Source organism: Strigops habroptila, chromosome 4 (genome assembly GCF_004027225.2).
Source record: "Strigops habroptila isolate Jane chromosome 4, bStrHab1.2.pri, whole genome shotgun sequence".
NCBI lineage: Eukaryota > Metazoa > Chordata > Aves > Psittaciformes > Psittacidae > Strigops > Strigops habroptila.
The window spans coordinates 22988600-23004104 of NC_046358.1; the positions used below are offsets into that span (position 1 = coordinate 22988600).

Sequence of the window (15505 nt, forward strand, 5' to 3'; positions counted from 1 at the left end):
GGAACTTTCCTCCCAGTCTTTTATTTTTTTCTGGGAGAGGTCTCGTTAGCTTGATCTTTCACCTGACCCAGGAGGGCTTTGCTAAATTCATCCAGCCCATGGTTAGGCAAAATACAGCAGCAAGGAGTCACCTACTGCATAGTCTTATTTCATGCTTTAAACAGATATAATAGCTATGCCACTTCTCCATCCTACATACAAGCTACCTATGCATAACAACAAAGAGATCCTTTGCCAGGATAGTCACTATACTAATGAGACTATAGGCCCACTGAATACAAATAAAGCATGCAGTCAACTTGTGCAAATTCAAGATGGTAAGTACAGGATGTTAGTACAATTCTGTACACATCTTTAGGTATATTTTCTCTGGATATGAGATTCAAAACACAAGTGTTATAAATTGAAGTCTCCTTCCTTGATCTCTATCTGCCATAAGTGCATCTCAGCTGAGGTTATGAGAAAGGTATATTAGAAAGTTAAAACTAAGTCACTGATTTCTTCTATATTGGACAGAAATAGTGAATAATGTTTGAAAGATTATTTCATAACTGCAGCTCCACTCAGTGCTATTCAGTTGTGCACTATTCAGTACCTCTATCAGAGAATCACAGGCAGTAAGTCTGAGGGTTAAGATAGAAAAGGCATTTTTTTAGTTTGGAGGATTTAGTATTTTTTTGTATTTTATTATCATTGTATTAGCCTTTAGTGAAGAGAAATCAAAGCTTTTATATATGCATGTATATATACATATATATAAAAACGCTACATTCTGTAAGAACAGAAAGATTCTCAAATAGATCTTTACTTTTTCTACAGCATTTTTCCCCACTAGCATCAAGCAGGATTTTAACTTTATAGCTGATATAATGACTTTGATAGACCTATTCAAATAGATTTCTAGTCAAATGAACTCAAAGACCAAAGGAATCATAATGGTAATTCCTCCTAGCTTCCAGTATGATATGAGCCACAGTATTATCTGTGACATTTCCTGCACTGGACCCAAAACCTCACTTCCTATCTTGATTTCAAGTGATGAGAAATCCACAGCTACTTATGTGATAAAACTAGATATCCCCATTCAGCAGACTAGGCAGATAACTTCATTTATCCAGATATTTTCATCTTTATCTGGATGTACTATTACAGCTCTGGCTGTAATAATTCACAGAAGATAATGACTGCAACTCAACTTTCAACTTTCCAGTAATTAAAATCTAGTCCTCTACATTACAAGTTCTTTTCTGTTCTGTTGATATGAGTGTGGTTATTTTAAACTACAATAACATTATGAAACAATCAGGGTGAATCTACTTAGTTCGGCAAGGGAAACATCAGCTTGCTTTGCTGGCTACTTACCACCATAATACTATTTCCAACATGCAACTTTTACTTTCAGGAAGGCTGCAAGAGGAACGAAGCATGCATCTCACATTTTACAGCTAGAAATCCTCAATCAAGATCTTATCTCTCTATTCCTGATGTAGGGCTCCGATGTGGACGGGGCCAGTTAATGTAAAAACTGAAGACCAGAGATTTTTCACTAAGGTAATGAGATCTCTGTATCTTCATATAAGATTTATGCTCTTCTAATTCCTAATTAACAGGGCAAAGCCATAGGCATACAGGCACTTGAATTTCAAGCCTTTACACTCAGAATGGCATTTACTGAAAAGTTCTCAAGGTTCTTCATTAAAACCTACCCAGAACTCTAGCAAAACAACTAGCAACAGCTCGCTCATTGAAGGGATTTTTGAGAGAAGTGAAAAGATAAGCCAGATTGCCATGCTAGTCTGAAATAACCAACAAATGCCTTTGAGACACTTCACAGGACTCATCTATTGGGAAGTAATGTGGAGGAGGTACGGGATTCAGACCTGATGTTCACATGTGTGTGGGGAAGAAGGGGGGATTCTTGTCCATCACATCAAAGACACCCTTTGTACAGGTATGAAAAGTTTGGAATAAATGTGACTCTTCATATCTGTACAAATAAAGCTATGTTTAGACAATGACCCAAGTCCATAACCAAGTGTTCCTCACTATAATTTTCTTAGGGTAGCAGTGTTCCCTAAGAACGGTTCTACTATCTTAACAACTAATGTATTTTCTTTGACGCTTGTTAGTGCAAGATTTTCTTTGTACCATTTAACATTATCCTATTCCTTTTTACTGCTGCAAGACAAAGAAAAACAAGAGTTATTCAGATATCCAAGATGGCTGTTTCACACCAACTCATCAGTCATCTGAACTTCCTTAAGCTGTGACATAAGAATTACTCCTGCATAACAGAAACTGGCTGGTGCTGTAAGGAGCCTACCATTTCTCTGCAGGAGCCAGCAGAAGCAGCTGAACTGGTTTATCAAGATAAAAGCTATGATAACCAGCAAGGACATTGCCACTTGAATCTGAACAGGATTCCTGTGGCTGGAAGTGGGTTTGAGTGTCAGAACCATCATTAATCATTGCTATGCTTCCTGTGTGAAATTTGGTTACAATTCTGTCAGGAAAACAGTCCTCCCCTCTGGGAAGTGAAGCCAAGGTGCTCTCTTGAAGCCCCAGCTGCAGTTCCAGTTAAAGGCCAGGAACACAGGAAGTCTTGAGATGAGCTCAGATATTTTAAAATGCAAGGAAGGGTGCAGCTACAGCATGTGGTACAATCACCTATTTTCTGCTTGAATATTTTCTAGCTGTGACTGCACATGCATATTCTTCACTGAAAGCTAAAGTATTTAACATGCAAGTGCAATTTTTGTTCAACATGTAAGGAAAGAAACTTGTTTACTTCTATTACAATGAGACCATCTTAATATGGAGGCAATAAGCTTTATATTCAAATATGAGAAGTGCTTGCTTGGAAGATGACCGTTTTGCTGATTTGACACACCTGTCACAATTAAAAAAAAAAATAAATATAAAGTTTACAATATCCAGGTCCTTACATTGTCGTTACCATATTGTCTGGGGTAATTGTAAGGGAGAGGTTTCATAAGCATGTCTGTCTTCTGCGCCAAGACAATTTCCAGACACAGAAAATTGTCTTGTGAATCATTCAACAGATGAGTCTTACCACAGTAATTTATTTCTTAAAAATCTAGTTTATTGCACTTGTCTCAAAGCACAAACAAAACAAAAAACCTAAATACAGAAATAAAAGTAAAAAACCCATCCTAATTTCATTAAAACTACCCTAAAAAGTAGTCTTATAAGAGCTCTTGACACCAATTTAATATTAATGACCATAGCAAGGTACAGTATTATACAGTAAACAAACAACTAGCAAGCTCAAGCCATTTCTAAGATGACTTTGAAAAACGTAATACAAAAGTGTCACTATTAAATACCGTCATTGTACTTGAGCATCTGGTGCTTGGCAGGGCACAGAGAAGTACTCATGTCCCTTCTCCAAAGTGACTGACTCAGGTCTGCCACAAGATACTTTTAAGCTGAATTCCAGCTTCTTGGCGTTCTCAAGATACCAAGCTATGCTTGCATAAAACAGACCGGGTTACTTCACAAGCTGATTCTATTACAATTCACTGCCAGACAGGCTAAAAAAACCCTCTGGGGTAATCTCCATATACGGATGAGATAGCAATGAAGCAAACATATCATCTGTAAAAGGGAAACAAATCTGTACTCCCTGTAAGACTGAAAGATCAGACTGAGAACTGATAGCCAGCATCACAAGTACTAATAAAACCAAACTGACATAACTTGGTTCTCTCCACTGATTCACATTCTCACCTTGCACCATGTTTGTTCCAAGTTTAGTGCAGTACGCACATGAACTATTCTGAAAGAGAACAAAGGTTAAAAAGAAAACACATCCTTTTCCATATGTATTAAGTTCTCAAAACAGAAACATCCCCACTTTTCAACTCTTGGCCTTTTCTGAAACTGGCTCTTTTACATTATTGGTTAGCAGCTGCTTAAAACATTCTGATGATTTATAAGCTTAGAACAAACACAAAATAACTCCTCCACCTACATACCAAACTCAGGTTCTCTCATCTATATTTCTATTGCTTAAAAAAGATGAGGTATCTTTCAAAGAAGATTTAGCTTAAAGAAAAATAAACTGCAATGATTAACTTAGGTTATTTCCCAGTTCATCACATACCTCTGCTGCAACATCTGTTAAGTATAAGACACTTCAAAATTTAGCTAACATAGCTAAAAATCAGAATATTGTTAAGTATTTTCTCACAATATCACAATTTTTAATGGGATATATAGGTAATTCTATCAATTACCATTTTTCCTTTTAATACATCTAAGTACAGTACTCAAAACAATTTGAGTCCAAATGTTAAAGCACTGGCTGGAGGCACAAATACAGCACAACAGGAATTATGAAAGCTGCCTTATACATTCCTGCTTTGTACTACAACCCAACATGCAACTTCTTCCTATTCCAAAGTGGGACTTATCCCCCGCAACCTGTCAGCTTCCTGATGGCTATGAGAAATGGGCAAAAGTCCCCCTGATATTAGGTGTAATCCAAACTTCTCCCTTGTGAATGAAGTCAAATTATGAACCAAATTTCTACAAATGGAAGGTTAGTATAGCCTTGCATATATTTATATGGAAATGGATCAAAACAAGTTCATTTCAACACCAATGCTCTGTAATCATGATGTTCTGAGATCTTGCTAAGAAATACTTTGCCATATTTTCTTCCATGCTGCAAGGGAAAATAATTCTAAATATATGTACAACAGTCAGACAGCATTCCAATCAGTTTGGAGTTCCAAGTACAAGAAGAAGTTGAGAAATGCTTAATGTTTCTGCTGTAGAGAAATATTTAATGAAACAGAATTTCTTCTCAAAATAACTACACATGTATTAGTGTGCATGCTGTTGTGAAGTAGTCACTTTCATTGCTAGTAAGATTAACTTAAGAGTTATATTTCCAAAGGAGGTTCTACAGTAGTACAGTATAACAATTGTGGTATGCCACACCTAAAGAGTCTCCCAAGAGATAAGGGAACAACCAACAGAACTCACAGCTTGGGGGCTATTAACAGATCAGTTTTTTAATACAAAAGTGCTAATATCGCAGGGTCCAATATGAGTGGCTTTTAGATCCAACATTCTGTACATACGTTATAGAAATTGTCCTCCTGTTTTGTTGGTTTTTTTCACTGCTTCACAAGCTTGAGAGACTTCATATCACTTCCCATTCATCTTCAAAATCATCAGGGTGAAGCAGAACAGAAGTGTCATTATTTTTCTGCAAACTGTGGGAATGGCTAAAGGTCTTAGTGAGGCGCTGAAGAAGGGATCCTGAAGTACTGATCGCCCACAGTTCATCCAGAGGGGTCACTGCAAAGCATAAATTACCCATCTTTTAATTAAGGTAGCAGGTTCCAGTTATAAACATTAAATAACTAGTATTTGGATCTCTTTTCCTAATTATACTCAGAGAAGGTTTTTACTAATGTGATGAAGTACCCTTGGTGAAACTCACGGTCAACAAAGCATTTACAGTATGCAGCTCTCCCTGCACATCTGAGCACACCTCCCTGCACATCTCTCCGAGCACCATCAGGCAGAAGTCAAAGCAGGCATCACAATGTTTTGGACTGTCAGACAGAACCAACTTGCCTGTTAAACGTGAGACATTTCCAGGAATCTTCTTCCAGTAGTCTCCTGCCGGATTCTTGTCAGTAATGCCGTATCGACGAGCTACATCTCCATTAGGACAGCGTGCCCAAACAGTCCTTGTACTTACAGCCAGCTGACAAGCCTGCAAACCTAAAGATAATTGGACGTGAAGAGGGAATAATCACAGGCTTTCTTATATACTAAATACACTTGCAGAAAAGTTCATTAACAGAAGATGGCAAAACTGTAACAGTTTTTATATATTCTTATATTAATACTAGAGAACTCTCCATTATAAAAGGCATAAAGAAATACCTAGTTTTCCAGGAGTTTTTCTAAGAAAGGATTGGCAAGGAGAAATTTAGGACTACATACTTCCTTACACTGACTTTAGGGGAGTGGAACAGAGTAGATGCCATTCAGATCTGAGCTTCTGGCCCTGTGTAAGCCGAATATCAGAAAGTAGGCCACTTGTAACACATGAAGCACTGGTTAACAAAAAAGCTCTTTAATTGCAGACTTTGTACTCACAGCATCTATTGACCATAAAGACATCACACTGTGGATACATCTTGTTATGTGGCCACAAGCAACAACCAATTAGAGGACCTTCATAACATACTTTTGGAGATTCTGCTGTATTTTACTACCACATGGGAAATAATCCAGCAGTTATAACTTCAGTTTGTCTAAAAATGGTTAACGCTATAGACATTGTGGACTTTTTCTTTCCTCTTCCCAAGAAAGCAAGTACTCCACAACTAAGTGGCATGCATTTATGCAGTGAAAGGTCTTTAAAAAGCAGGCAGCATCAACACGCAGTTATTTAGAAAGAAACAAGTAAAATTTAGTCTTCTTTACAGGCAAGGCAAAAATGTAATTACCTAATCCAGAACACATCCAGCACACAGGATTGATAGAAAGATGTGCAAAATAGCATTAGGGTTTTTTTTGTTAGCCACAGCCATGTGTCATATCACATTTAAATACAAAACTTCCTGCAGCATAGTACTCTCCTATAGTTTTAGATCTAACTGAGAGGGAACTGTACCATTTATTAATTCAGTGGCAGCAGCCTGAAATAACACACAACAGAAGTTCATAAAACAAACAAAATCATATTTCAGTTAGCTACTTGGTGTTTTTAAGTAAAACCAAGGTCCTCTTCAAAAGGATGCTTATCAAATATTTTACTATGTTCCTTTAAATAAGCACATTTGATGGCTGGGGAAAAAAAAAAATTTGATTTAGGCATTACTATCCAATTTGAAAAGCAACAGGAAAAAAAGCCCAAACCAACAACCACACAAACAAAAAAAAAAACCCCACAACAATGAGAAAATGGCAGAAAGAATAAGGAACCAATGTTGATTTTTACCTGGTACATGTTCCCAGTCAGTGCCTACAGGCATTTCATCTGTAATTCCAACTCGTACATGGACATTCCATTTGCTATCAATTGCCCACAACATCTGATCATTTGGACTTGAATGAATGCTGACCAGGTTGATCCCTACTGGCTATAAAAATTAAGCACAGTATTTAAACTTTGTACTACTCTTTGTACTATTCTATCACTTGTTCTTCACAGAAGTATGCAAGAAAAATAAAATATTTACCAGATACTAAGGACAGGAAGAAATGTAACTGACAGTTTATTTGTCATTGTACAAAATCACCCATTTTCCAAAAAGTCAATCCCTTCCTAAATAGGGAAGGGATTTCCTAAATAGAAAAGGAACATGAATAAACGTCACCCAAAGCTACTAATAAAGATATTAATGTTCAGCATCTGAGTATAACAATATTAGTATTTGCAGTCAGGTAGTTTCAATTGCAAGTCGAAGGGGGAATCCTTCCACTGAAATGCACAAAGTGCAGTATTTTCCTCTTGCCTTCCCGAAAGTTTTTCTAATATAAATAACTCTGTATTTTATTTCTCAACATATACAAGCAGTAAATTTGTACAGTCTGAACATCTTCACAATGAAATGGCAATGTGCCTTCTTCCCTGTACTCCATTCTACAGGAATAAACCCATGGAACCCGCTGCAGACCACTGCAGTACAGGAGCAGCCACACCTGCAGGAGAGTATCCACAACACTGTTGGTAAACCCGAGTGAAACACGCTTCCCATTCCCACTCTGCAGTCCTCACTCTGTCTGCTTCTATGGAGATTTGCATTTACTACTATTCAAAATCAGTGTTACTGACCACAACATTTTACAAACATCATAAAGATGATGATTTTGAGCAAAATATATCAGCCAACATGTTTAGTGAATGCAAATGTCCTGCAAAATATGTACTTTAAATAAAACCCTAATAAGAACAAGAAAAGAAGTTTTTCTCCACATCAGCTAAATAAAGGCACTGAAGAAGACAGGAAGATGCCCTGAAATATATCATCACCTCACAAAGCAGCCCTACACTTCTTGCTTTAGCCTCATAGGCATAAGCTGAACTTCCACTGTGATAAATAGAAGAGCAAGCAGCTCTTCACATGTATAAACCTAGGAAAACAGAAACATAATCTGCATGTATACATAAGCACACAACCCAGCCCCAGATGGGCCTTCTGTGCACCTAACAGTTACCTGATGGCTTTTGCTTTTAAAATTCTGGTTCTGATATGTCTGACTCAGCTGTAACCAAGTTCGACTTGGTTCACCAAATCAACCCTGTCTATTCAGGTTGCAGGCCTTTGACAGACTATCTTCTCATGTTTCTGCTCTCATTAGGTACTTGCCCTTCGCTGGAATCTTGGGGCTGGCAGAGGGTTGATGAAGTGTCTACCTCTGGTCACAGTAAATTCATAATGGCTGCAGTTTTAACACTTACAGCATGCTTTAATCTATATAACAAGAAACAGGTCTCTATAGCTGCAGTTAAAGATTAGAGTTCTCTCATAGCAGTAGAGACATCTGTGCAAATCTATAAACCTGCTGATAACATTTCAGAGACTGATAACCATGAAAATTTATAAATTATTTCAGTGTAGCCTTTTCTCAGCTGGTTTAACTTCCAATAGCATTCATGAGATTTATATACCTTGACTACAGTATGTGTCATATTTGTAATCTACTGTAGACTGTGGAATTTTAAGGACTCAGTCACTAGTCTCTCAGCCTTCCTCCTCAGATTCTGACACACCAAACTGTTTATAGGTTTATCCATGATACACATCACTGTGAGAGACTGCCGAAGCATTAATAGATTTATTGTTATTTAATCAATAATGGTGGAACACTGTTTTCTTTTGACTTGTGGTGCCAAAAATTCCTAAAATCAAAGTATCTCAAGAGACTGACTGTTTTAGCCAAGAACAGAACACAGATCCTCCTGCCCTCTGGTCTTGCACCTCAGCTACAAAACCCCTGGTCACTCTCTGTCTTTTGAAATTGCAGATTTTCCATTGGAGCCATGGGCTGCAACACATACCAACTATGTACTTTTCAACATTTAAAACTACATACTAAGAGCTGTGAATATCTTTGTTGTCTGCTACAAATAAAACCAATTAAAAATAGTTTGCTAGTACCTGCATGTCCGATGAGAAAACAATGTTGATCAAATGAAGTAAACTTAAAGGAGGCACTTAAGTGACAAATTATTAAATAGCATCAAGAAATAGTGTCCATGCTAAATATATTTAAGTTATAAAGTTGTCCATTAGCTTTATAATTCTGTGCAAGTCATTTCCATTCCTTCTTCAAACCATGGAGAAATAAGCTTCAGTGTGAGAACTTCATGTAAACAATAGCATCAAACAAAACCCAAAGTAAAAACTAATGTGTTCACCCCTACACCTTCCCCGCCCTACTACTCAAAAGTTTTGTCTTACCGTAACTACTTCAAATCACAGCTGAACCCAAAATACAATGGTTCAACTTCCTTGTCAAGGAGGTAAGGGCAAACACACACACAAAGACGTCATCAGATCATTTTCTATGTCACTTCTCAGGAGCACAGAGTCCATATAATCAGCAGACCTCCACTATCTCTGTTCTACTGCAAATATCCAGGATAAGGAAGGCTAACCAGAACATGCTCAGTCTGCCCAAGCCCAATCCTTTTTCTAACAAGTTGATGGCTACATGCAGCACAAATATTCTCCTCACCTTCAAAAGACAAATCAAAAGACAAACAACTTCAGCTGGTCCAGGCCAGGCTGTAAAGAAGGTCAGATCAGAGATATTTCTCACACTGTTGAGCATTATCTGTGTATCAGACTAATCTATTTTCATGGCTAGCAGGCATCCAGACCCTACTAACCAGAATAACAAAGAATGCAACGTTGCATAATACAGGCCTAACTATTTGTATATTATTTTCTGAGCTCCATTTGAATGAAGGTTGTAAAGCATTTTTAGCATTAGAGATATCAAGAAAGCACGAGCAACATAGTGACTAGAATGAGCAGTACTGACTAGAATGTTTTACATTCAGACTTTGAGTAGAACAGCTTGGTAAATAAAGTGCCCCTTTTTTCTCTGCAGAGAAGTTTAAGGCAATATACAGGAGCAGGAAAGATGAACCTATGTTTAGTCTTCCTGGAAGCTACATGTTCTTCAGTAATGCTTCCACTGAATAGACAGAAAAAGGTTATTACTTATTGACTGAAAAACTTGAGCACTATTTTTCTCAGAAGCCTTAGAATAACATGACCCTTTCCCCCTCTTTCGCTTTTAGTGAATAAATAGACAAGGACCTTAGTTGGATATCTTTAGTATACAGCTAGCACAATCAGGAACAAAAGGCAAAGCCAAGGAGACAATTCTTTGACCTCTCCTTTGTCAACTCTAAATTTTTTATTCCAAAGGCTTTTATTGCAGAAACATGGCAAAGACTACAACATACAGCATCAAATCCTACAAAAGGTCATACCAAACCCATGTGACCATGCAACATTTTAAAGCTCAACAGAATCATAAAATACTTTCAAAATATTTAGTACAACTGTTCCTTAGAAGCAATAAAAAAAGAAAAAATAAAAAGTAGTAATGCATTCACTTTAAAGATCATACAAACTACAGGCCTACTCAGGTGTGCCCAACTTATTCTGGTCATACTGTCTTATACCTAAGATTATGAACTGTAGTGTAGGAGATAAGCTGTCTGTAATTACCATTGCATGTATTTTTAATAACACACTGAAAAATTGAACTATTAGGACAAGAATAACTAAGTTTTAACAGAAATTAAGTAAACACTACATGCAACAACTTCCCATGAAACAGAACATAATTTAGCATGAGGTAATAAAAAACTTGTCTAAGCAAAGCTCTGAGTAACCAAGGCATTTGTTCTGTTTCTTACAAACACACCTTTAACGAGCATCAGTAAAATACCCTCTCATGCAGGCTATGCCAGTAAAGTGCACCTCTCTAGGTTTTGAAACTGAAATACCTTACACCATGGGAATTAAAGCAATTTTGTAAGGTAAAACACCCATGCATTTTTAACTTCAGTCTCAGGATACAATTACTACTCATCTAGTAGTACTCACCCAGTGCTAAAGCTCTGGACTAAGTACTGTCCCAGGTAAAGAGTGGGCCCCAAATACAAGGCTATGCAGTGTGTTAAACTACTGGATAAGAACAACAGCACTACAGGGGTCAGAGATCAGAAATGAAGTCACTGCCTCCCAGCCAGATGATCTATTTACTAGACTACACATAGTTCAACCTCCTCTGCCTTGCTTAGTTCTTAGCTTCATTAAATTTGGGTTCAGTAGACAGAGTCTTCCTACAGACCAGACTATTTCACAGATCTGCAGGAAGGGCCATCCAAGCAGGAGAGACCCCACAACCCAGCCCTCTGGCTCCCAGGGAAGGCAGCTGATTGCTGCAAAGAGAGGCTGTCAGCAACTCACCTGCTTACCATAAAATGGGGAGACAGTAATACACTATGGGGAGGGACCTCCAAGCCCAGCAGTCATCCCAGGGTGTCTCCTTACTCTGTGTGGACTTGTCAGCTCACTGAAGCTCTCTTCGCCAACCACACACTCTGAGCTTAGCACCCACCTCTGCTGCCACAGTTTACTTCACAAAAGCTAACCCCTAATTACAAAGCTGTCAACTGGATCCAGCCCCCCCTAGCTTTAAAATCAAGCAAGTTGAAGATCAGTCACAAAAAAAGAAACAATAAAACCTGCTCTAACCAGAATTCAGAAAATGCAGAATTTAATGAAAACGAAACAAAGCAAAACAAAAAATCCCTCAAATTCTTAGTTTATACTAGCATAAGTAATTCTTTTTTATGACAGTCTCAAAATCACAGTTCAAGGACTCCTATTAATTAAATACTTCAGGCTATCACTACCTACAAACACATGAAGAGTTCCATGGAAACCAAAGCACATGCTTGCTAAATCAAGACGCACATCCTTTACCCATGATTTTTTTTCACCATTACATTTTTATTGTTAAACAGAATAATTCTGGAAAACTCTCAAAACTCAGTGATAATTGTAGTTACTTTATTTACCCAACTGAATGTTCAATATATTTCCTAATTGGCTCCAAAAATAATTAAATATGCAATTCGGTGTTAGCTAACCAAAATATGGGCACACTGGAAGAGTGCGGATTTGAGGATGTTTCTAGTACAGAACAAATGCAAGTATGAAAACTGAAGCTTCCCCGACCCACAATTTTTCTTTTCAGTGTAAGCTAGTCCTGTCAAAAAGCAAACACACCACCTTGAGATCATATTTCGAAAGGATATGGAATAGTGGTCTACTCAGTTTTCTGGGTGTATCATTTTGTGCACTTTTTGTTATCTGAAGCTTCTGGTGCTGATAATAATTGCTATCTAATGGGACAGGCTACACACACGTTTTTCTGAACATGGCGATAGCAATGCCCTAAAACAAGTATCAGAAGGCTAAAACTCCAAAGCAGAAAAAGACAGTGCAATACAGTGACAGCAGTTTTCTTAAGTAGCAACAAAGTGGAAATAATAAGCACTGAATGAGCAATGGAACTGTGGTATGAGGCAACTTTAGTAAAAATGCTGGAATTGTATTTTTCAGTATCTAAAGCACCTTTTATGTAACTTAGGATTTCTCAGAAAGGCATGCCTGTGAAGAATAGTACCCATTTGAACTTAAACATGATGGTATTCTAAATCAGCTAAACAAAATACACTGCTGCAGGAGCTTTGATCTCCTATACTTATTTGCAACCCACCTCGATACAGTTACTCTTACTACTGCCAAACAGTTTTTATGTACATCACCTTGAAAACATGCAGTTCTCCACAAAAACCCTCTCCCTATTAATGTCTTCAGGAGGCCTCACATGAGCAAAGATATGTGGAACAACAGACTAGCTAGTCTGGTCTGTAGATAACCAGAAGGTTTTATGAGTGTATTACCTCTTCAGCCTAAGCAGAATTGGTCTAATAAAAGATACTTCCTCTGCATCTCATCTTAGCTCTCCAAAGTAGAACTCATAGCAACTCAGATGTCTGTGTAACAGCTAGGTAATGCAAGCTAGTCTATGCTAGTGAAAATCAGACTTGAAAAGAACAGTCATGTACATTTAGAAAGAACAGAGTTTTCCATGTTCAAAAATAGCATGAATGATTCTGAAGAAAAAATTATGAAGCATTTTCAACAGAAAATCATCATCCCCCAATATCCAGTTCTTGAAGAGCATTTCAAACAAAACATTCCTACATTTCGGCTTTGATTTTAGCACCTACCGAAAGAGATGTAATGGCAAAATCTGATCTTGAGGAGTGCTCACTGCTTCCTCCTGTAAGCACCACTTAACACAAAACTCGCCTTAATAGAAATCTCACTGAAAAATGCAAAGGCAAGGCAGATGGCAGAGGAAGAAGGTCTCCAGATTTGCATTAAGTGTTCTCTAACGGAAGCAGAATTTTATTTAAAGAGAGGAAAGGAAACAAAGCTCATGACAACCATTTCTAACAAATCATCACTCATCCATAAGGCCCAACCAACCTCTCTACACCAAACGCAGATTAAGAAAAAGGAAGGTATTGAAAACAAATGAAATGTAGCGTGTATTGATTTTGCAGAATCACAGATACATTTCCTAAACTGTAATTGACATTTTTAACTACCATTTGCCTCATAGTCTTAAGAATTTTTGAATGACAGTGAAAGCATGAACAGCCTTAATTTTATCTTTTTCTGGGGAAGGAGGGGGGAAGAGAGGCGATGAGAAAAAAATAGCTCCTCCTAGAGCAGTAAGAATTTCTACTATCTTCTCTTACCTATGATATCGAAGTTACACAGAGACAATCACTAGATTGCTTATGGGAAGCGTGGTAAATCATAAGTTTCCCTAACTTGAAATGCACATATTGCACAAGGCCATTTTATGGCAAACTAAGTGAAGTGGTACTCTTCTGCTGAGACCTTAGGAACTAGAAAGGATCAACAAAAGCTTTGTACAGTAGCCAAACATCAAACATTCACTTAATAAGCCCTTTTTACTCCACCACTCGGACAAGCTATGTGGATATTTAAACAGACCTCTTGATTTACTAAAATTGCTTTTTCAATTCTTTATGACATTTGGTTACAAAAGAGCAAAGAGTAACAATTAAGCAAACGGCAATTAATAAAATGTTTTAATCTACTTTTAGAGTAAGATTGATTGTTTCCAAGCAATAAATGACTGGTCACTCATTACAAATACTTGTCGTGATCTTTGTTTCCTTTAATCCTCTTAAATACAGTTCTGCTTATCTGATAGATCCCTTAATGTAAATCTGAGAAGGTGGTTATTATGGCCGGTTTTTATGTTAAGTAGCTCTTTTAGAAAGTGAGCTTTCTCAAGAGGAGATTTTGTCTCATTTTTTCAGAAGATGACAAAAATCGAAGCTGAAATGCTGAAAGAATTTTTTCCAAACAAGCGTTTTTAACTTTTGATCAACTTCTACTCCATAATCATCCGAGTTAGTCTTATTTACTATAGTAATTTTCTATTTCATTTTTAATTATTATTCATTTAGGCAAAAAATATGAAGCATTAAACCTTTGTAACTATACTTGCACACACATATATAAGCATACTTCATAGTATCTACAGAAGTAATATTTGTATTTCCTGATCATTCTTTTAATTAAATTTAATGTATATTGAGACATGCTACATCAGATAATAGTTTTATCCCGTATACTAACAATAGAATGAAAACCATTTTCTATTTCCTGGACTAAAATTGTTTCATCAAAGAATTTTGATCAGCTTTGTCAATGTCCATAAAGAAGCTTCCAAAAAGCTGCTGAACTACACAATTATTTTGTCTTCTAAGACTGCAGAACAGAATGGATGAAGCACAGAAAACATCTACATATAAACTACTACTGCTCAAGATACTGTAATGATGTTACCAACAACTTCTTAAGTGTTGGATAAAATAAAAAAGAGGGAGGGCAGAGAACATGAAATGTTTTGGTTTGTTTTTATGTCAAGAGATACTGCAGTACGGATTTAAAGGGAAGAGCAGCAAATGAGAATGGCTTCAGTCTAGATCAAAAAAACTCCCAAACCATACAGCAATACTGAGAAAAGACTGAAATTATATTCACTGATTTTAGCATGAGCAAAACCTCATCAAAACTATTGCCTCTGAATATCTTTGTGAAGTTGTGCAAAGATGGATGCTCTGCAATTGCAGCACTTCTTTAACAAGAAGTGACACCATAAAAGCAGAATCTGTAGCTGCTCACAAGCTGCTCATGAGTCATGAGATCTGGGATATGGCAAGTCACATTGGCTTTGACATTTACTAGGGAATGAAATATCCATAGTTGGTTTTAAATTGCGTTATTTGAGAATGCTCCTGTACTTAAAGCAAGTGAAAGGCAATTTTGATTTTGTTCTTCAAACAGAAAATGACTGAATCATT

General features: G+C 37.1%; 1 protein-coding gene across 6 annotated transcripts in view; it reads right to left on the bottom strand.

Moving 5' to 3' along the window:
* Window positions 1–3081: 3081 nt before the first annotated feature.
* Window positions 3082–15505, bottom strand: part of TECPR2 (tectonin beta-propeller repeat containing 2) — a 43241-nt gene continuing 30817 nt past the window's right edge. For 2 of the 6 annotated variants that reach the window (XM_030485028.2, XM_030485029.1), the window contains exons 18-20: window positions 6992–7133; window positions 5614–5763; window positions 5149–5331 (exon numbers count right to left, since the gene is read on the bottom strand). In XM_030485028.2, coding sequence (XP_030340888.1) covers window positions 5174–5331; window positions 5614–5763; window positions 6992–7133 — 450 coding nt within the window. In that variant the 3' untranslated portion in view covers window positions 5149–5173. Of the gene's footprint in view, window positions 5332–5613; window positions 5764–6991; window positions 7134–15505 lie in introns of those variants that run through there. The other 4 variants (XM_030485027.1, XR_003991282.2, XR_003991281.2 and 1 more) reach the window with 4 other exon arrangements.